Consider the following 23,138-nt stretch of genomic DNA (forward strand, 5'->3'; position numbering starts at 1 on the left):
ATGGGTGAAATACTTTGGTCTTTCAAAACTAGACCCAAAACTATAAAACTACTAGAAGAAAATGCTGGGAAAATGCTTCGGGACACTGATCCAGGCAAAGATATTATGGATAAGACTTCAAAAGCACAAGAAGCAAACAAAAAGGCAACAAAAGCAAAGATAGACCAATGGGATTATATCAAACTAAACTCCTTCACAGCAAAGGAAACAATAGAATGAAAACACAACTTTTAGAATGGGATAAAATATTTGCAAACTATCTTACAAGGGATTCATATCTAGCATATACAAGGAACTCAACAGTAAAAACAAAAATGATTTTAAAATGAGGGAAGGATCTGAATGGACATTTCTCAAAAGAAGGCACACAAATGGCCATCAAGTATATGAAAAATGCTCAACATCACTAATCATCAGGGAAATGCAAACCAAAACCACAGTGAGATAACATCTCATCTTAGTTAGACTGGCTATTATCAAAAAGACAAAAAATAACATGCTGGTGAGGATTCAGAGAAAAGAGAATTCTTATATGCTGCTGGTGGGAATTTAAATTATAGTCGCTAAGAGAAACAATATCAAGATTCCTCCAAGAACTAAAAATAAAACTACCGTATGATCCAGTAATCCCACTACTGGGTATTTATCCAAAGGAATATAAATCATTATATCAAAGTAGTGTTAATATCTGCACTCCCATGTTTGTTGCAGCACTATTCACAATAGCCAAGATGTAGAATCAACCTAAGTGTCCACCAGTAGATGAATGGATAATGAAAATGTTGTAAATATACGCGATGGAATACTATTCGTCATAAAAAAGGATGAAATCCTGTCATTTGTGGCAACATGGATGAGACTGGAGGACATTATGTAAAGTGAAATAAGTCAGGTATAGAAAAGTAAATACTGCATGTTCTCATATTCACAATAAGTAATAGCTTAAAAAGTTGAGCTCATAAAGGCAGAAAGTAGAATTGTGGGTATTAGAGGCTGGGAAGGGTAGGGGAAAGGTGAGGATAGGGAGTGGTTAGGTTAACAGGTACAAAATTATAGCAGGAATAAGTTCTCCTGTTCTATAGTACTATAGGGTGACTATGATTAATAACTTCTTGTATATTTTCAAATAGCTGTAAGAGAGGATTTTTGAATGTTACCAATGTACATAAAAAAATGATGAATGTTTGAGGTGAACAGATACTCTGATTACCCTGATCGATCATTACACATTGTATACATGTATGGAAATATCACTGTCTCATAAATAAGTACAATTATGTGTCAATTAAAATTTTAAAAAAATTTTTTAGGAACACAGAAACTTAGGTGTAGGTGTAGTGACACATAACCTATAGTCCCAGCTCCTTGAGAGTCTAAGGTGGTAGGATCTCTTGAGGTCAAGAGTTTGTGGCCAGCCTGAGCTGGAATATGGAATCCTGAAAAATGAGGAACCAAAGAAATAAGCATTTTCTGTATTTAACCAGCACTTAGTCAGAATAAGATTAGTATTACTAGAGTGATACATATTGTCTTGTGAGGTGGGAAAGGGTTTTCTGGTTCTTCTATCACTTAAATGATTACCAAACTCTTAGATGATTCTTGAAGTCCCTCAAGAAAACTTGTGATTTCTAACTATATATATTTTTTCTATACCACATGAAAAAATTGGGGATGTTAAGTAATTGCTCACCTATTTTTAACTTTCACATCTTTTAAAAGATAATATTCTGGCCGGGCGCGGTGGCTCAAGCCTGTAATCCCAGCACTTTGGGAGGCCGAGGCGGGTAGATCACAAGGTCAGGAGATCGAGACTATCCTGGCTAACATGGTGAAACCCCGTCTCTACTAAAAATACAAAAAACTAGCCGGGCGCGGTAGCGGGCGCCTGTAGTCCCAGCTACTTGGGAGGCTGAGGCGGGAGAATGGCGTGAACCCGGGGGGCGGAGCTTGCAGTGAGCCGAGATCGCGCCACTGCACTCCAGCCTGGGAGACACAGTGAGACTCCGTCTCAAAAAAAAAAAAAAAAAAAAAAAAAGATAATATTCTTTCATGCTAGGTTTTGGATATAGAGTAAATTCTTTTGGTGTACTTGATAACTAACTCTTTTAACTTAAAAAAAAAACTGTTCTTTTGTCTTCTGTCCTACACCTGAAAGTCTGTTCAAAAGAGTTAAAAATTGGATAAAATGAGTTTGACTTTGGGCCTTTTGTAATACAACAGAGAAGAAAACTAAAGATCGCATGTTTTGAAATTCCAGTTTCTTTTCACTGTCATTTCTTCAGAAAGGTTTTCTCTATCCCAGCCAGGCATGGTGGCTCACACCTGTAATCCCAAAACTTTGGGACGCCAAGGGGGATGGATCACCTGAGGTCAGGAGTTTGAGACCAGCCTGACCAACATAGTGAAACCTGTCTCTACTAAAGATAACAAAAGTTAATCAGGCTTGGGGGTGTGTGCCTGTAATGCCAGCTACTTGGGAGGCTGAGGCAGGAGAATTGCTTGAACTTGGGAGGCAGAGGTTGCAGTGAGCTGAGATCATGCCACTGCATTCCAGCCTGGGTGAAAGAGCAAAACTCCATCTCCAAAAAAAAAAAAAAGATTTTCTTCATTCCTTTTGTCTAAATTAAGTATCATTTGTTTGTTTTGTGAGACAGAGTCTCACTCTGTTACCTACCCTGGAGGGCAGTGGTGTGATCATAGCAGCCTTCAACTCCTGGTCTCAGACTATCCTCCCACTTCAGCCTCTCGAGTAACTGAAACTACACATGCGCACCACCACACCCATCTTTTTTTTTTTTTTTTTTTTTTTTTGGTCTTTTTTTGTTTTAAAAGACTGTCTCCCTCTGTTGCCCAGGCTGGTCTTGAACTCCTGGGCTTAAGGCCTACCTTGGCCTCCCAAAATGCTGGGATTACAGGCTTGAGCCACTGCACTGAGTTTGTTACCCTTTCTCATAGCACTTTATTCCCTTTCAGATCAGTCGTTATAATTATTTCAAATTATTCATATACAGTATATTATTTCGGTATTCATTTTGTTTAATTTCTCTACCTGTAACTAGACTGTAACTCCATACACAGGAACCATGTTGGTTTTCTACATTACTGTATTTTAAAGTCCTAGTGTAGTGATACTTAGCTTTCAGTAAAGACTTTGAGTGAGTGAATGAATGAATGAATGAATGGTGACTGCTTTTAGTATTTTGTAGAAGTGCAAGATGCTATCAATTAAGCAGCCTTTGTCTAGCATGAGGATGAGGAAGTGTTTCTTAGAGGACTTGAAAATGAGTAAGAAGGGGGTATGGTATTCAGTATCCAGTTTTCCTTAGAGGACAAGTAGGATGAATATAGAAAATTTTCCTTTGAATTTAGAAATGTGGAAGTTATATTCATGACCTTAATGGGGTCAATTTTAATAGAGTGAAGGAATGCAATTCAGATTCCATTTGCTCGTGAAATGAATTAGCGAGAAAACAGAGCAAGGAACTTTTCCCAGAAAAGTAGATCTCAGACACTTATTGCTAGCTTATTTATTTGTTTGTTCATAGGGGAGTATGATAAAATGAACTATTACTATGCTTTAAATATTTTCACTGTTACACAAAGAACAAAAGTGCACAAAAACACTACCATAGTAGAGGCTACCAGGAGGACCTGGTTAGTTGTCGTCTACAAGTTTAGCTGCCACATTTATCTTTCACATTGAAATATTGAATGTATAAGAAAGAAATGTACTTTAGATTGTAAGAAATGAACTTTAGACTGTAAGAAAGAAAATGTACTTTAGATTGGTTTATAGCTTCCACCTAAATCATTAGTCTTCTTATTTTGCAAGAAATTAAGAGTACTGAGGAAATCATGGTAGATTATTCACAATGCACCAGAAGCCCTGGCTGCCTTTTTTCCATATCCTTTTTGTAAAGTGTCTTAATTTCTGTGAATTTTGTCTCTTATTTATTTTTTGTTTAACTTTCAGGTGTTGGTAAATCATGCTTATTGCTACAGTTTACAGACAAGAGGTTTCAGCCAGTGCATGACCTTACTATTGGTAAGTTTTATAAAAGGGATGAGAAGCATTAAAAGTTTTGGGTAGTTTAAATGGAAAATGCTAGAAGGTCCATTCTACTAGTGATGATGCTAAAATCCGTGAAACTGGATTTGTTGTTATGCAGTTTTGTCTCTGTCACTTTTTAAAAATATGTGTAGTAAAAATAAATATTGCCCAGCTTTGTAGAACTGGTTAGCATGCTGAAAGACAGTAGTTTTTAAGATTTCAGTTGTAATTAACGATGAAACAATTAAGAGACAGTATCCAAGCAAGGTAAGAGCAGAAACTTTGACTCAGCTTGCTGGAAGTTGAATCAAGTCTCTGCTACTAACTTCCTATGCAAGTCACTTCCCTGTTTCATGTCTCAGTTTCTCTTTCTGTTCAATGAGAATAGTAGTAGTACCAATCACATGAAGTTACTGTGAGCAGTGAGTTAGTAAATGTAAAGCATTAAAGTGCCTGGCAATGTGAAAGTGCTTTAGACTTTCCTATAATTATTAACTGAGAAAAAGTACCACTGGGCATTTTGTATTTTCCTCAGTTATAAAGAGTAAATGAAATAGTTACTGGTAAGAAATAGTCAACAAATATTAGCTGTTATTATTTAAAATAATGATTTTCCATTTTATTAATATGCAAAGGAAAAAGTTAAGATGAGTGAAAAGCTAAAAACTTTAGGTAATCTTACTATTTAGGATTTTTATTTGTTTAAAAATTACATTTTATATTCTGAAAGCTGAAGAATCTAGCTGGATTATTCTTTTGTGGCTGTAGCCCATTAACTGTAAATTAGTCAAATATGAAGAAACAGATCATTGGAAATCTAGTCATTCTTTACAACGAACTGCTTAATGAATCTTTTTAGCTACTGACTGCTCATTTTCTGTTGACATTATTAATTTACCATTTATAGCATGTTGATCCTTATGTTCTGTGTGTTTTTAAAATACCAAATCAAAGATAGAGCTCATGAATAACATTATTAACTAATAGTTTTCAACTAAGCTACAGGTATAATACTTTGTGGATATATTGAAATCTTTTGTTAGCAACTACTGTCATTAAGACTATCCATATTCTATTTTAATTTTGATAGTTTTAAGTGTATACAATAATGATGGGTGAAACAGGTAACTCATGCTGGTCCTAATAACTGTAACATTTTGTTTTATTTTTTGAGACAGGGTCTCATTTTGTAGACTAGGCTGGAGTGCAGTGATGCAATCACAGCTCACTGCAGCCCCCAGATCCCTGGCTCCAGTGATGTTCCCACCTCAGCCTCCCAGGTAGCTAGGACTACAGGTATGCGCTACCATGCCTGGCTAATTTTTCGTGTTTTGGTAGAGTCAGGGTTTTGCCTTGTTGCCCAAGCTGGTTTCAAACTCCTGGGCTCAGGCAATCTGCCAGCCTCAGTCTCCCAAAGTGCTGGGATTACAGGTGTGAGCCACTGCACTGGCCTGTTTAATGAACTCTCTTCCCCACCTCCTATAGAGGCAAATTTGCTCTTTGCTTAATAGGTTTGAAACTAGCCAACTTTAGGCATGACTCAGTTCTAAGATAACTAGCAAAACAGTTGTTTTTAGTATAGGATACTAAACAACAGTGTTCTTCCTTTTCTTTGACTCTTATGTATAAAGTTCTAAGTTAGTATGGCACACCAAGTGGAGAAGATGGACCTGAGCCTACTGTCAGAAGTTAACATAGGCCAAGCTTGTCCAACCCATGACCTGCATGTAGCCCAGGACAGTTTTGAATGAGGCCCAACACAGATTCATATATTTTCTTAAAACGCTATAAGATTTTTTTGCTTTTTTTTTTTTTTTGGCTCATCACCTGTCAGTGTTAGTATATTTTATGTGTGGCCCAAGACAGTTATTCTTCTTCCAGTGTTGCCCAGAGAAGCCAGAAGATTGGACACGTCTGCCATAGGCTGTACTTGTGGGGAGAGATAAAGGAGTAGACCCGAGAGTTGTTTGGGAAACTATAACTCATATAAACTGCCAGCTGGCTTCACACTAGGTTTGCTAATGGCAGGCACTGGGAAATAGGAGGCTGAAAGAGAAGAAAAACCAAGGATCTTTTTCTCTTTGGGTTGACTGTGTTCTCCATTCCTCTGGCTCCAGCCCCTGCCTGGCAGGCCCAAGTGGTCTGGTTCCTGAGCTCTGATAACCTTTTTCCCTCTTGTCTTTCTAGCCTAGGGGTGGTAGCAGCTTCCTGCTGTTTGTAATCTCTGGGCTTATTCCCCATCTCTTCTTTGGGTTTTTGGGGGCTCTTTGTTTACTATAACCAAGTCCCTACATTAAATTCCCTGTACCCTACGTACTTAAAGTGTAGTTTCTGTTTTTCTGGTTGCACTGACTGGCATACCATTTTTTTTCTAACTTTTACAGTTGGTTGTAAATGACAAAAATTTACCCAGATGGGTTTAAACAAAAGGGCAATTTATTATTTTAATATTCAGGTATGTCTCAACATGAGGGCAGGGAGCCAGCTGGGTCAGCCTGGAACCAGAGCTCAGAGCTTTTAAGGAGGGAACACAGGAAATTCTGTTTCTCAGTCTTCCATCCTTCCCTCATTGTCTCCCATTCTCTTCTCATGCCGGTTTCATTTTTCTGTCTCCCTTTTGACCATTGTTTTTGATTTCCCTATCTCCATGATGGGAAATGGCCATTGTCAATAGCTCCAAAGTTCATATACCATTCAGGAGAGCAGAGATTCTCTTTAACTCAGTTCTAAGTTTCCTAGGCAAGAGAGTTCATTGGCTCAATTTGGTTCAGGCCCACTTCTCTCTTGTTCTGTCCACTCTCTTCATGGGCCCAGAATCACTTTTATACAACATGGTTTCCACATTGGTAGTCATAGGAGCAATCTGGGTGAGTAGTCATACATAGCCACCACCAGAATTCCCTCACACCTAGCTATTCTAGCTAGTCACCATGTCCTTATCTTTTGTCCCCTGTAATGATCAATTCTCTACTCTGTTTATAAACCATTGACTCCTGAGCTCATGATTCTTCTCAGTCTGCCTCTCTTGCTTTCTCTCCTACTTTTCTCTAACACGTGTAGACACTATGTGCCATCAAGTCTTTGCTGCTTGCTCCTGCCTGAACACTTAGTACTTTTTCATACCCTCAGTCTTTCTCTTCTCAGAGGATGCCATTGCTTGACATATTTGCTTATTACAGTTCTTTTCTGAACAACTGTCCATATCCCAAACTATAGCTCCCATTTAAAGGAAGTAAGATTTATATACCCACACTTATGGAGAAACATTGTTAACAGGAAAGGAACAACTACTGTATAGGCACAGTTTCAATATAATGCTCAGCACCAATATGGATTCCTAGTAGCTCATGCGTTAGAAATTCATTATTCATAATCAGGATCAGTCCTCCTAAAAAGGCAAAGTAAATTTTATGGAGGATGTATGTAGGACGTCCCGTCTTTTTACCTGCTGTGTGTTAAGGGAAATTACACCCCGTACACATTCATAAAATGGATTGTGTTTTGTTGGGGTCATAGTCCAACCATGGCTTTAGCAACAGTCTGTTATTACAGAACGAAGATGGTAGCTATCATGAACTATTTTTTTAAGTTGAAATCTTATTTTAGATCCTATAAAGTGAACATAAATGTACTCTATACATTCACTCTACAGAGTCTCAATATTTAAGATGTTTCAGGATATTTGAGGTAATGATACTTTAAAAAATTATCTGAAGCAAACAGAACATTTAGGATCATAAAAGTGTTCTCAGAATGCTGATAGGTGCTTAATGTTCATTGTTGATAATGATAATTACATTGTTTTCACTGAAAGTCATTTTTTAAAGTAAAAGCCAACTCTGGAAGAGGAAGAGTAAAGGGGTGCTTCTTGCCACTACAACTTATGTAGAGTTGCATACATACATTAAAAGGGTATTCAGTACCACCATTCCTTCAGTCAAGCTAAATACAGGCCAGTAGAAGCAGTATTGTTAAGACATGTTTTTGCCTTCATTGGCCCAAGACCTCCTTAACATTTTTGACACTCATCACAGCAATATATTTTTCAGACATAAAAAAAGTTAGCAGTTATTGTCACATATTTTTAAAAAGAACATTAGAATTTTTGGTAAAATAAGTAGTAAGACAGTATCTTTACTCTGCTGCATACTTGCCTTTGCTGGATGAATAAATGAGGGTGGAAAAATTTAAGGTTGGTTTGTGACTAAGAAGGTATTAAATGATAGAAAAGAGAAAATAAAAGACCATGAAAGTTTTTAAAAGGCTGTGTACAAATATTCTTTAACCTTTGACTGTCTCTCTCAGTGAGAATTGTTAAGAAATGAATCATAGAAGCAGTTTATAAATAGCTTCATGGACACAATTCAGAAGGTTCAGACTAGAGCCTTGCTCCTCAAAAGATGGTTCGTGTGCTGTTGCGCTGGACCAGCAGCAGCATCAGTATCGTGTGGGAGCTTGTTAAAGAACTTACTGAATCATAATTTGCATTTTAACAGGATCTCCAAGTGATTCATATGGGCACTGAAGGTTAAAAACATTGGAGAAATGACTTTTAAATATTGATTACCCAGCTGGAAATACATTTTATGTTCTTTGCCTGGTGCACACATCCTAGCCTCTCAGTGGCTTTATTTTTCTCCCCCTGTCCCCAGTGATCTTGGTTCCACCCTGCTTCAGCTACTCCCTCCCATAGTTACTCTCAGGACTCATCATTACCAGTATCTGGAACCACTTCAGAATTTAGTTTCATGCATTGACTATTTGACTTTCTATCCTGTCCTTCCTGCTCACTTTCTTTAGTCCCTAATGCTAACAATTTTTTCACCTCATCAAAATTATGCCATTGATTCTATCATCTTTTCACTCTCATCTCTCTTGTGTTCCTACTTTCCTCCTTAATCATTCCTGCATATACCCACAGTTTTCTTGTCCCTCTCATGCTGTATCATAGTCTTGTGGCTAAACCATAGGTTAAATCCAATCATCTATTCCTAACATGTACAGCTAGACATGTCTGGAGAAAAGTACAGAGCCATACTAACTAGTCTCATTTTAATTTCTTGGACACTCACGTCAAGTAAACCCTTAGTACTACCTGACAATTGTACTTTTATTTCCATTATATGCACCCTTTAGTTTCCTGTAGAACGATATCAGACTTTCTTGCTCTTTAAGCAAGATATCTTTGCTATCTTTACTCTCAGCTGATAACCCAGTTTCGGTTTCACTCAGAAAATAGAGGCAAGTAGAAGAGGGTTTTCACAGGTTTCTACCACTGCATTGACCCACCTACCTGCATTGTGCCCATAAACTAAGCCTTTCCCTTGGTGCTGTGGGTAAACTTAAGTTCTTAGCCAGGGCCTACTGAAGGATACTGCTTTAGTAGTTCTTTTTGCTTTCAGGCATCATTAATTTTTCCCTTTTTGATGGTTATTTTTCATGGCTCTCTTTTCCAGCTTTTAATCTGTATACCTATATACACACATTCATACCCATCCTCCCACCTAGATTTATTGTTCTCCTTAACGTTTTATACAAGTAAATATAAGTAAATAGATTTTACCCCACCAATAAAAAGTAAGGTCCATGACAGCAGATGGTTCTCTGTTTTGTTTATTGCTGTATCTGCACCTGGTACATACTAGGGACTCTAAAAATATTTGCTAAATATTCTACCTACTTAGTGGAGGAACACTTCATAAAGCTGTACTTGCCATTGCAGGGCTTAATGCTTGCATTCCTTTATGTTATACTGTTCAGTTATGTTGCTTACAAATAATGCATAGCCCGCTAATTTCCACTACATTTAATTCACTACCTACAAATGGACAGTTTGACAAATGTTAGTCTAGTGGCTAGGCCATTTATATGTTGATTTCACCTTCTTACCTATCTCCCCGACTTCCTTAAACCAGTCAACCTATAAGAAATGATTGCTGGGCTCACACCTATAATCCCAACACTTTAGGAGGCAGAGGCAAGAGGATCACTTGATGCCAGATATTTGAGACCAGCCAGGGCAACAGAGTGAGATCCCATCTCTACAAAAAGTTTAAAAACTAGTCAGGCGTGGTGGCACACACCTGTAGCCCCAGCTACTTGGTAGACTGAGGTGGGAGGATTGCTTGAGCTCAAGAGTTTAAGGCTGCAGTGAGCCATGATAGCTGCAGTGAGCCATGATAGCACCACTGCACTCCAGCCTGGGCAACAGAGCAAGACCCTGCCTCACAAAAAAAAAAAAGAAAAAAAAAAAGAAAGAAAGGAATGATTGGTGGAAATGAAAGTATACTTTTAGGACAAAGTAATAGAATTGAAGCGTGATTGCTTCCGTCAGGCTCACCACAGGAAATCAGTTTTAAAATACACCTCATTTATTTGAGGTTCAGTTTTCTAGTAACTTGAGTTGCCTAGAACAACATTGCCAAGAAGTTAGAATAATAGTTTAAAAGACCTCTCGAACTTCTCATTAAGCTCTCAAAAAGTCTCTGTAGCTGAAAAATAATTTTTTTGAGACCGAGTCTCGCTTTATCGCCCAAGCTGGAGTGCAGTGGCACCGTCCTGGCTCACCGCAACCTCCACCTCCCAGGTTCAAGCGATTCTCCTGCCTCAGCCACTCAAGTAGCTGGGGCTACAGGCACGTACCACCATGCCTGGATAATTTTTTGTATTTTTTTTTTTTAGTAGAGATGGGTTTTCACGGTGTTAGCCGGGATGGTCTTGATCTTCTGACCTCGTGATCTGCCTGCCTCGGCCTCCCAAAGTGCTGGGATTACAGACATGAGCCGCCATGCCTGGCCCTCTGTAGCTGATTTTTAAAATGTGGAAGTATTTTCCTCTCAGAGTGTGATCATTGTGAAAATGTTGTAAGAATCTGGAGAGAGTTAAATTCCCTATATAACTTTGGCCCTCCAGCAACCACTGAGTGATGTGTGTTAGTGCCTTCTGAAGCTTTTAAATGTATTCCTAAACACACACACACAAAGCTGTTCTAATTTGCACTCTCCCTGCTGATGTATCAAAGTGCCCATTCCTTCTCATCCTTCCTTCTACTGCAGCTCATTCAGTTTTTAATATTTGTAAATTAGAGACAAAAAAGTTTTGTTTTGTTTTTTTACTTTTTCATTCTTTTTTAGTGAGGCCGAGCATTTTTCCTATGTTTAAGAACTATTTATCTTCTCTTTGATTTTACTTGTCATATATCTTTGTGGTTTTTTTTTTTGTTGTTTGTTTTTTTTTTTTTTGCTACTTTGAATTATTAAGGGATAACTAGTTGTTTTTGTTTTTTGTTTTTTTTTTTAACTCAAATCTATTGTGGCTTCCTAGCCTTGCTTTTTGCAAAAATTACATATAATGTCTTAAATATTCTTCTGTAACTTTAAATTTGCATTCTATTTGGTATGTGGTCATGTATATCACTTTCTTTTTTTAAATTTTATTTTAGATATGGAGGTGCATGCGCATGTTTGTTACATGGGTATACTGTGTACTGGCGGGTACTGGGCTTCTGGCATACTCATTACCCAAATAGTGAATATTGTACTCAATAGGTAATTTTTCATCCTTCACCCCCTTCCCAAACTCCACTTTTTTGGAGTCCCCAGTGTTTATTATTTCCATCTTTATGTCTGTGTGTACCCATTGTTTAGCTCCTACTTTATAAGCAAGAACATGCAGTATTTGATTTTTTGAGTTAGTTCACTGAGGATAATGGCCTTCACCTCCATCCCTGCTGCTGCAAAAGAAACGATTTCATTCTTTTTTATGGCTGCTATCATTTTCTTTAATCCCTATATAGCTCGTGGCCTCACACCATTAAATAAGCCATTCATTCTTGTCCTGTTACCTTTGTAATATGTTAAATCCCTGTGTGTAAGCAAGCCTGTTTGATGGTGCCAAAATATGTTTTGTTCATCTTTCTTTTCTTTTCTTTTTTTTTTTGAGACAGAGTCTCATTTAGTTGCCAGGCTGGAGTGCAGTGGTGCGATCTCTGCTCACTGCAACCTCCACCTCTTGGATTCAAGTAATTCTCATGCCTCAGCCTCCCGAGTAGCTGGAATTACAGGCACGTGCCACCACACCCAACTAATTTTTGTAATTTTAGTAGAGGCGGGGTTTCACCATGTTGGCCAGGATGGTCTCGATCTCGCAACCTTGTGATCCACCTGCCTTGGCCTCCCACGTCTTTTTTTCTATTTCATGAGGCAATATCATACTGTGGTAGTTGTTGTAACTTTGTAGTGTGCTTCATGCCAGTTGGTGGTCTTTCTTTCTAGGTTTTCTTGATTATTCTTGTGCATTTGTTCTTCCAGATGGAACTTTGCCAAGTTGCAAGACTATTAGTGAGGCTTTTAAATTTGAAAATAATTTTGTTCAATTTATGAGCTAATTTGGAGATAATTTATGTTTTTACAGCATTGATTACCTGTTTATACACATAATATATATTTTCATTTATTCAGACTTTCTTAAATGCTGTTCAGTAAAATTTTACAGTTTTGTTCATATAGGCCTTATGCTTTTCTAAGTTTGTTTTGAGATTTTGTAGATTTGTTGCTATTGTAAGTAAATTTTTTTCATCACTGTTGTTAAATTATTTTGTATGTTCTAGGTAGACTGTTTAGTCCTATCTGTAAGTTATGATTTTTTCCTAAGCCAAAATCTGTTTCTCTTAATTTTGTTACTCTAATTTTTGACCAAAGTCTCTAGAATAATTTCCAAATTGAAAATATTGTAATATTTTTCTCAGTATAATTTGAATTATTCTAGGGTTTTGCCATTAAGTGTGGTGTTTGCTGTTTTGTTTTACATAGAAAATTGAGGACATTGCTTTTTGTATCTAGTTTTCCTTTGTTTCTAGAATTAGGAAAAATCAGGCCACAAGTCTCATTTTGAACAAGTCTTCCCACAAGTCTTCCATTTTCAACTTCTGCAGTGTCTAGGTTCCAGGAACAGGAATAGGGGATAGGAGTCCATATGTTACCATGCTGGTAAGGAAGGCTGTTTGCTCTACACCTAGCTATGCTCTCCGCTTAGCACCCCACCTAGTACCCCAGCAGCCTGGAAGTTCTGGCCTTGACATTACAAGGAGGCCTGAATGGGCACGCCCCAGCCTTACCTAGGTAAGGAGCCACATTCTGCCTCTGCACATATCTGTACCAGTGACTACCTGTCTCTGACAGATGGCCCTTTCTCACAGGGGCTGTCATCATTAGTCATGTGGATGGTAGTTTAGACATTCTAGTGCATAATATGGAATAATAATAATTATACCTGACATATTAAATACTTACTGTGTGCCAGACACTGTTCTATTTCATATGTAATCATCTTTTAATCTTAAAAAAACTCATGAGGTAGGTATTATGAATACCATTTTACAGATGAGAAAACTAAGACAAAGAAGGGGCTTAATAACTTGCCCAGGGTCACACAACCTAGTAGATACTGATTATGAATGCTCAGTAAATGATGCAAGGATGATAATGATTGGAGACAATTAAAAAGTGTACCTATTCAGAGTATTTGATTCTGGAAGCTTGTAAGTGAATAACGTATCTGAGAAAATAAGCATTACACCCTGACAATGTCAGGTAAATGAGGTCTTGACTTTGACTTCACAGAAATTTATCTAGCAGCCAAATTGGCTGTTAATTGAAAATGGATCTGGGAAGAGGGCCTCAAAGGCATAGAGAATAACAATTTATCACATAAAAAAAGAGAAGGAAACCTTTCTAAATGGAATTCTCAAGCATGTATACATCCAAGGAAAAGGATTTAAAAATGTTAATATTCCAGAAAAGAAGTCAAGTTTTTGGTTTCTGTATTTGTTTCTGAGGCTTCCAAGAGACTAGGATTCAGTGTTTTCATTTGTCACATAGAATTAAAGGGTAAAACCTACATTGAACCCAGTTATGGGAAGGTAAATGGGAAAGAGCTATATTTCTGAAGCTGAAATTAAAGTATGTTTTTGCTTCATTTGATAGGAAAACAGAAATCATAGTTTTTCAGTAATCAACAACACTTGTCAGTTTTTCTTTTTGAGATGTGTATTTTTTTCCCACCACCATTTTTTAACCTCATGCCTAAATATAATACAGTAGCCTTTTAACTGGTCTCTTTGCTTCTTGTGTTTTGTTGTTGTTGTTGTTTTGTTTTTCTTTATCCATCCTGACCTGGTTGATAAGTGAAGTTAAAATGTCTATTGTATTATGACATATCCCTGGTTTAAAAACATTCTTGATGTTCACTTAACAGGTTTATTTAAAATTGGATGTATTTTTGGAGGCAAAATCATTGTTTAAAGATTTTAAGCTTCACGACTTCTTCCTGCTTGCTTTATTAATTGTTTTTGTTTTTGTTTTTGTTTTTTGAGACAAAGTCTCATTGTGTTGCCCAGGCTGGAAAGCAGTGGCACAATCATGGCTCACTGCAACCTGGAGTTCCTAGGCTCAAGTGATCCTTCCCCGCTTCAGCCTCCCAAGTAGCTGGGACCACAGGCACATGCCACCATACCTGGCTCATTTTTTAATTTTTCATGGAGACTGGGTCTCCCTATGTTTCCCAGGCTAGTCTCCAATTCCTGGGCTCAAGCAATCCTCCTGTCTCAGCCTCTCAAAGTGTGGGATTACAGGCCATACTGAGCCACTGGGTCCAGGTAATCTGCTTAATTTGAGTAAAGAGACGAACATACTAAAACCCAATTCTAGCTAGGGTAAGCAAAGGAAATATTCTAGAATATCTGTAGTTATATATGGAACCTACAGTAAGTTGGAAACTTTGTCTTGGAATTGGGCAGGAACAAAGCATCTTGGAGGTCAGGAAGCAGAAACTATTAATAGCTCTCCTGCAGCAGGAGCAGTTGTGTTAGCTTCTCATCTGCTCGGATGGAATGATCAGAAGTCAGTTTCCATATCTTTAGCCCTCTGCTCAAGATACCAGCTCCAGAGAGGGAGCATCTGCTTGCTTTTGCTAGCCTTGCCTTCCTTATCTGCTCACCCTTGGTACCAGGAGCATTCATGGGTTGGTCTGTTTCTAGTCTGTAGTTGTTTTTTGTTAAATTTGACATTATGAGCAATGTAGATAGTTTTGGATTGTGCTTAAAAGCCAGCCCATCCCTGACAGTGAAAGGAAAAATAAAAATAAATTTTTCTCTCTCTCTGTCTCATTTGTACATAGAAACAATAGATTCATGAAAAAGCCTCTACTCTGTCTGATATCTCGCTGACATGCAGAATTTTGTGCTTCAATATATTCATTTTCAATACGGAGTATTTCAAAGAACATCTGTATCTTACTTAGCAACTGGTTTCTTCCCCCAACTAATTTCATTTTTCATGTCATTAATGGGTTTTGTGTATGACTCCACCCTGTGGCATAGAACAGATATGAATATATATATTCACATAGATATGTCATGAATCTATATGCATATGTAGGTGCATATATATGTAAACACTGTAATGGTTTTATGTGGCATAATTTGTCAATTTTTCATTTTTCAGTCTGATACATGATGACCCCTGAATCTCTTTTCTCTAGCTTTCTTGTATTTCTGGGCCTGAGAAACATAAACATCATTTTTAGTTTCTTGGTATTCATCAGGTCTGTAGGATGGAATAACTATTATAATGTAGAGTAAAAGCTCATCAGGTTTTATGTCATGGGACAAATTATCTTTGTTTCTCACCCTTCTAATCACAGTTGGGGAGTTATGGGAGATGCTGAATTGGAATTCCGACATTGGGCAGTGTGTTCTTCTCTGGGAAACTAGAAGTTGTTTTTCTGCCAGGATAACATTTGGTTTCTGGTTACCATGTGTGTCCTCCCTTCACCCTGACTCTGATCTAAATACTGATTGAACATACTCTAGGTAGTAATGATTTGGTATAAGAGATATACTACTTTCAGAGTTGTCTTCACAACTGTTTGCCCTTCTAAAATTATCCCCTATTTTTCTACTATTTTGATGACTGAATGAGTACTTTCCAAAGATGATAAATGCAAGTTAAAAGCCAAAGTAGTAAACTTGTGGGTGTGAAGTCTGTGTTCCTTCTGACCTGTAATCCGATTTCTTATAATTTGCCTAAAATTATAGTAAGTTGAAAAATGTATGCAGAAAGTTCATTTTAGCATTCATTATTTAGTGAAAATAGGAGAACAACCTAAATCTATAGCAATAAAGTATCAAGTTAGTAAATTATCTGTACACAAAAGAATATTATGCAGACATCAAAAATAATGGCATAGTTTTATGTTTATTGATTTGCAAGGATGTTTGTGATACAGAATAATGTCTGTGATGTATTATTAAATAAATAAAAAGCAAATTGTAGATCAGAATTTTTATGTTCCCATTTATGCAGAATTATATACTTATTTCTGCATGTGTATTCATGGAGCACTGTCTGGGAAGTATGTTAAAACGTTGGTTATAGCTAATGGCAGATTTGGAGATTTCTTTCCTTGCTAATTACTCATGCTTGGAACCAATACTATGATATTGAAATGTATCTGTCCCTTTTTGGTGATTTTTATACCATATTAATGTAATTTTTAAGAAATTTTAATATTTAACATTTGTGATTAATAATTATGGCTCTTGGATTATCTCTTTTTTAATTTTTATGTTACTGAGCCTGCAAAACATGAAGATCACAGTTGGTTTCTTAATATTGACTCTGCCACATTTCAGTATCTTAGTATTTTAATTATGTCCTTAGCTTATGTCTTATTAGCACCTCTTTCTTAGCTTATATATTTTCTAAGTATAGGAGCTGCATTTGTTAAAGTCTATCTGTATATTACCTAGCATAGCATGTTTTGGAAGTAAACATTCTGTTTTGAATCCTCAAAAGTGAGATATATTCCCACTAATTTTGTAACAAATCATTTTGTACTCCATTTAGGTGTAGAGTTCGGTGCTCGAATGATAACTATTGACGGGAAACAGATAAAACTTCAGATATGGGATACGGTAAGTATAGGAAAAATGCACTGTATGATCTCAGTAAAGTTGCTTTATGAAAGTACATTGTACGTTTGTTTTAGTATTATTATATGCCTGTTATGGTTTGTTAGACACTAACTTCCTGCAGCCTTGAGGTGAAATGTGGTGCTGGAGTAGATTGGTTTTTCTTATGCGCTGTTTTCAATAGATGGGCCCCGGGTGTTGGTGTTAGTGAGCATATCTGAGTGAATGCTCATGTTATGTGGTCTAAATTGAAATGCTCTAGAAACTGTATTTTTAAGAAAAACAATCAGCGTGTCTCAAGTACACGTAGGAAGTAAAATAAGAATATCAATATTATACAATAACTTATTCTTCAAGCTTATTATTTTAAATATTTTGGTCCTAACAACTTGAAGTCATGTTGCTCTTAATCCATTATCCTAATTCTGTCATACCCGTGTTCATTGAGTACCTGTTATATGCTATACAATATTGTTTTTAATCGTGATTCCTCATCTGAACCATAATATACAGAAAATATTTTGAGTGACTGTTTTCTCTGTTCTCCCATTTTAGATGCATAAAAGTGAAGTGACTGTATTATATACATTGGGTGGCTTAAGGTAGCAATTTTCAAACCATTTTGTTTCAGAACTGCTTTATACTTTTAAAAATTAATGAAGACCCCCAAAGAGCTCTAGCTTATATGGCTTAAAGGTATTAGTATTTACCATATTAGAAATTAAAAATGGGAAACGTATCAAATATTCAATCATTAATTCATTTTAAATTAATAAATTACTTGTTAGGGTAAATAATACAATTGTAATGGAAACTATATTTTCCAAAACAAACAACTACATTTTTCTAGTGAGACTAGTGATATCTGTCTGCTGAATAGAAGACACTGGATTCTCATATCTGCTTCTGCACTGAGCCTTACATATGTTGTTTAATTGAAGTATGTTAAGAAAATCCAGCCTCACACAAATAGTCAGTTGGGAAATGGAGGACCACATGGACCCTTAAAGAGTCTGAGGAATTCCCAGAATCCTCGGATCACACTTTGAGAACCACTGCTTTAGGGCATTAGGAGATAATTCTTCACAGAACCCCAGTTAAGAAAACCTGAAAGGTCTCCTGTTGTGTCAAAGACCATATTCTCTAAACCAGTAAATGAGATATAAATCATCATATACCTGTGGCCTATTTTTCTTCAGTCACTCAGTCTTAGTTTCTCACTTGTCATGTGTAGTAGCCAGTGAAAGAAGGAACCTTAGAGAACATCCAGTCTCACAGACTGGATTCCCTAGACCAAGCAAGTTACTGAAGGCTGCTGTGGGACCTGGGTTTCCTGATCTTCCTATGTGTCACAGTTGTCCCATAAATGATAACCCTACATGTCTGTCTTGTCCTGTCCTTGAATTGTCCACTCAACTCTTGGTTCTTGTGCTTTTTTGCCTCTTCTTCCTCAGTGAAGATTCACACTTTTACTATTTCTTAGGGATTTCCCATGTGAGCCTAAAGCATCTCAAAACTTTTGATTTGCATTGTCTCAGGCAACATCTCAAAACTCTGTGGAAAAGAGGAAAATAAAATACACAAAGTCCCTTTTTTCCTAGAAATTTAAAATTAATAATCCAACCAAAAAGAAGTATATTCTACTTCTGTATTAAAAGAGTTTCTCTCTTCTTGTTTTTGAGACAGGGTGTCTGTCACCCAGGCTGTAGTGCAGTGGCGCAATCATAGCTCGCTGCAACCTCGAACTCCTGGGCTCAAGTAGTCCTCCCACTTCAGTCTCCTGAATAGCTGGGACTACAGGCGTGCACCACCACACCCGGCTGAGTTTCTGTCTCTTATTCAGAACTGATTTACATAAACTAAGTTACTCTTTTTAGCTTATAACCTTGTGTAACACACATCTTTGCATTGTGTAGTGTGAACCAGACTGCTGTTACTCTTCAATAAACATATTTTTCATTTCTTATATTTTTGCATAAATACTTGCATTGCTTAAAGTGCCTTTTTTTTTCTTTTCCATTTAAGGCAACTAAGATATCAGCTCTTTTTGAAGCCTTTTTGACCCTCATGGGAATAACTTATTCTTCCCGTAGTATTTTGTGCATATATCTCTTGTAGTTCTGGTCCCATTGTCATAGCTTTTTGTTCACATTAGCTACCCTTCTTAGAATAAGCATTATGAGGGAAGGATCCACCTATATCTTAGGCAGCTTTGTATCCTGCATTCTTAGCTTGGTGACTGATACATACAGCGTTTGGTAAATTTTAATGAATGAATAGAGAATCTCATTCTGTCTAAGCAACTTGTAGGGTCACTGGATGTGTTCAGGAGATGTCATCTACTAAATTATAGTACATAGTTTTGAAAAGGAAAGGTTAATATAGTAATGATAATTATGTGATATTTTGGGCATAAACCACTTCATTGTCTGTAGGTTATTTTATTCACTTGTTCTTCTGTTCTTAAAGTAGTCCCTTAAATAATCTTTGTTTTTTGAAACTTGAGTAAGCCATTCATTTCCTAGTTGTCTGTTTTGTAGATTAACTCATCATGCATTCTTTTGATAGAAGCCTGGTTTTTTGTGGGTGTTTTTTTGTTTTTGTTTTTGCTTGAGTTGATTTCTTTGCACAACAATAAACTTACAAAAGAAATCTAAAATAATTTCTTTTGCTGGACAGTATGAGAAGGGAATAGAAGAAAAACCCGTGTTTGTGTTCTTCTAGGAGGGCAGAGGGCTCGTTTTCTTTCCTCTATTTCTGAGAGAGACTGTGGTCCCTTTAAAGACATCATAACGCCCAAGAAATAATTCGACCACTTCCAACTTCTACATGGAGAGCTCCCGAACGAATGGCCTGATCCAGATTTAAAGGACTGTTTAAAATAATTTAACTTATTTCTTTTGGAGGTTGTTTCTTGAGTCTTTGTCTTTCTTACAAGTTTTCCTCTTTTGTTGGGTTTTTTCTTTGTTTTTGGTTTTGGTTTTGAGACGTCTTACTCTGTTGCCCAGGCTTGAGTGTAGCGGCATGATCACAGCTCACTGCAGCCTCAAACGCCTGGCCTCAAGCAATCCTCCCACCTCAGCCTCTTGAGTAGCTGGGACTACACGTGCATCCCACCACGTGCAGCTAATTTTTTAAATTTTTTGTAGAGATGGAATCTCGTTATGTTTCCCGGGCTGGTCAGGCTTTTCTCTTATTTTCATTGACTTTATTCTTACTTTCATACCCAACTTCCAAAACTTTTTAATAAATGTAATCTAATACACATTAAGATTGGTCTCACACTTAGTTTATATCTGAGTGAAACAGGATTTTCCATACCATTAATGTGTGTCTATACATTTGGATAGCCATTTGCATTTTTGGTAGCAAGGCTTACGTCTATTCATGGCCCAAGATGTTTACAAAACCATCCTAGAGTCCTTCAGGGGAAAATTAGCCAAATGTTGTTATTTGTTTCATCAGCCTTATAGAACTGAAGTTTTCTTAGTATCTTATTCTTTTTTTTTTTTTTTTTAGACGGTGTTTTACTCTTGTTGCCCAGGCTGGAATGCAATGGTGCAATCTCAGCTAACTGCAACCTCTGCCTCCTGGGTTCAAGTGATTCTCCTGCCTCAGTCTCCCAAGTAGCTGGGATTACAGGCCTGGCTAATTTTGTATTTTTAGTAGAGACAGGGTTTCTACATGTTGATTAGGCTGGTCCCGAACTCCTGACCTCAGGTGATCCACCCGCCTCAGCCTCCCAAAGTGCTAGGATTACAGGCGTGAGCCACTGCACCTGGCCTACAGGATGTTTGTCATTTTTATCTTCAAAAAATTTAAGGAGTTTTCCTTGCAAAATTTTCACATCCACCACCTTTGCTTTCTTTTGCAAATAGTTAGGATAGCTGACAGCAGATACTCCTTGGAGGCCTTAAGGCCGTCAATCAATTTCACAGCTGGAAGCAGTGATAAGAGTCTATCAGTGTGGCTCACGCCTGTAATCCCAGCACTTTGGGAGGCCGAGGCAGACGAATCACGAGGTCAGTAGATCGAGACCATCCTGGCTAACACGGTGAAACCCCGTCTCTGCTAAAAATACAAAAAATTAGCCGGGCGTGGTGGCAGGTGCCTGTAGCCCCAGCTACTCGGGAGGCTGAGGCAGGAGAATGGCGTGAACCCGGGAGGTGGAACTTGCAGTGAGTCAGGATCGTGCCACTGCACTCCAGCCTGGGCAACAGAGCGAGACTCGGTCTCAAAAAAAAAAAAGTCTATCGGTGCCTCCCTTAAAGCACTGACACTTGGCCCTGTACTGAGTTACTTTTTTTTCATTTATTAAAAGCCAAAGCCAAACTGTAAATATTATTCTTCTGCCAGGGGAATTCAGAAAAAAAAAAATATGTTGCCCCCGGTTCTGTTCATTGGCAGAAAAAAGGCAGAGGTGTGTTCTCACTGTTAGACCCAAGCCATTACTGCCTCGTCCTGCTCTTGTTCTTTTTCTCTTACTTTTTCTCTTGCCTTCTATCACTCTTTCAGTTGCCTTCTAGCATATCCAAATACATTTGATTTCCCAGCCCCTCCAAAAAAATTTGTAATATGAACGTTTTAGTTCAGTTCATTTATCTACTCAGCTTCCCTGGAAATATTTGTTTTACATATCTTATATCAAGTAAGAGTTAGTGAGACTTTTGACAAAATTATATGAAAACTAACATGCTAAAAGTTTCTTCTCAGCAAATCACAGACATTTTTTTCTCCTTTGAAAAAAAGTGTTACTTTATACTCTTGACATATTATTTCTAAAAATTGAATATTGTTTTGTTTGAATGCATCAGTAAGGATGGATGACCAGATGCAGTGAGCCAGGGAGAGGACCTGGAATCCTGAAGGCTGGAAACAATCCTGCCTCCACTTCTGCCTTTCCTCTCTGTTCCCATTACTGTCACTTCCTTCCTCTCCCCCATCATCCTCACAGCCAGGAGTTGAGTGGCTTAGAGCTCCAACTGTTGTGCCTCCTTAGGCAGCAATTCATCGACATTTTCTTGAAGAACTACAGGGACAGGAAACTGTCTTAGACGTTTCATTGTACTTTAGCGATTACCTCCCACCTGTGGTCTCCAGTTTTTCTTACATGGCAGCACTAAAAGAATTCGGACATCGGTGATCATATCCTATTTTATCTTTTTTTTTCTTTTCTTTTTTTTTTTTTTTTTTTTTTGAGATAGGATCTTGCTCTGTTGCCCAGGCTGGAGTGCAGTGGTGTGATCACAGCTCACCACAGCCTCCACCTCCTGAGCTCAAGTGATCCTCTCACCTCAGCTTCCCCATTACCTGGGACTACAGGCACACGCCACCACTCCCAGCTAATTTTTTTTTAATTTTGTAGAGATGGGATTTTGCCATGTTCCCAAGGCTGGTCAGAAACTCCGGGGCTCAAACAATCTGCCCACCTTGGCCTTCCAAAGTTCTGGGGTTACAGCGTGAGCCACTGCACCCAGCTAAGCCTTTTTTCCAAAGTAAATATCCTCAAATTTTTTAAAGCATTCAACTTCTGCTGTTTTTTCTAGGTTATTTCCACCCATTGTTACTTTTCTAGGATCCCACGGCTAAATAGTGCAGGTTGACTTTTTCACCACCCTTGCTGTGGACACTAAGACAGCCTAAAAATCACTTTGATTCTTACTGATCTTACTGTCACCCAGAATAGAAGTTTTGGACATGCATGTAGATTTCAAAATCTTTCCTCTCAATGATAGCAGTTCCTTGGTAGAGGTCCGAATTTTTAAGTTGAGTCTTTTAAGTAAAGTACCGGAGATTTAATGCTTGGGCAAGGGACAGTTTATTTGGCTGTTTAGAAATCCTTCTTTCCTTCTTTTGGTTCTCATCTGTGTTCTACATAGCTGGAGTTGTTTGATAAATAACTAGCAATGCAAGTAAGAGAAGTATTACTCTAACACTGATTCTCACAAATCTTAATTTTCTCACTTTATTGGCTCTTTGGGATCAATCCAGGTAACATATTTGAGTGCCTACTATAAATATACTTTAGTACTCTGAGTTAAGCTATCCCTCAAGGATAACTGAAGAGGAAAAAAGATAAGCATTGAATAGTATGTTCATTGTGTCTAATCAATAGTA

The 23,138-nt window shown here is 37.6% G+C and overlaps 1 protein-coding gene across 3 annotated transcripts in view; it reads left to right on the forward strand.

Moving 5' to 3' along the window:
* Positions 1 to 23,138, forward strand: part of RAB2A (RAB2A, member RAS oncogene family) — a 104,067-nt gene that overhangs the window by 36,017 nt on the left and 44,912 nt on the right. For 2 of the 3 annotated variants that reach the window (XM_025393149.1, XM_025393152.1), the window contains exons 2-3: positions 3,974 to 4,045; positions 16,957 to 17,024. In XM_025393149.1, the coding sequence (XP_025248934.1) occupies positions 3,974 to 4,045; positions 16,957 to 17,024 (140 nt within the window). The remainder of the gene's footprint in view (positions 1 to 3,973; positions 4,046 to 16,956; positions 17,025 to 23,138) is intronic. The other variant, XM_025393150.1, reaches the window with a different exon arrangement.

The sequence above is a fragment of the Theropithecus gelada genome, chromosome 8 (assembly GCF_003255815.1).
Source record: "Theropithecus gelada isolate Dixy chromosome 8, Tgel_1.0, whole genome shotgun sequence".
In the NCBI taxonomy this organism is placed as follows: domain Eukaryota; kingdom Metazoa; phylum Chordata; class Mammalia; order Primates; family Cercopithecidae; genus Theropithecus; species Theropithecus gelada.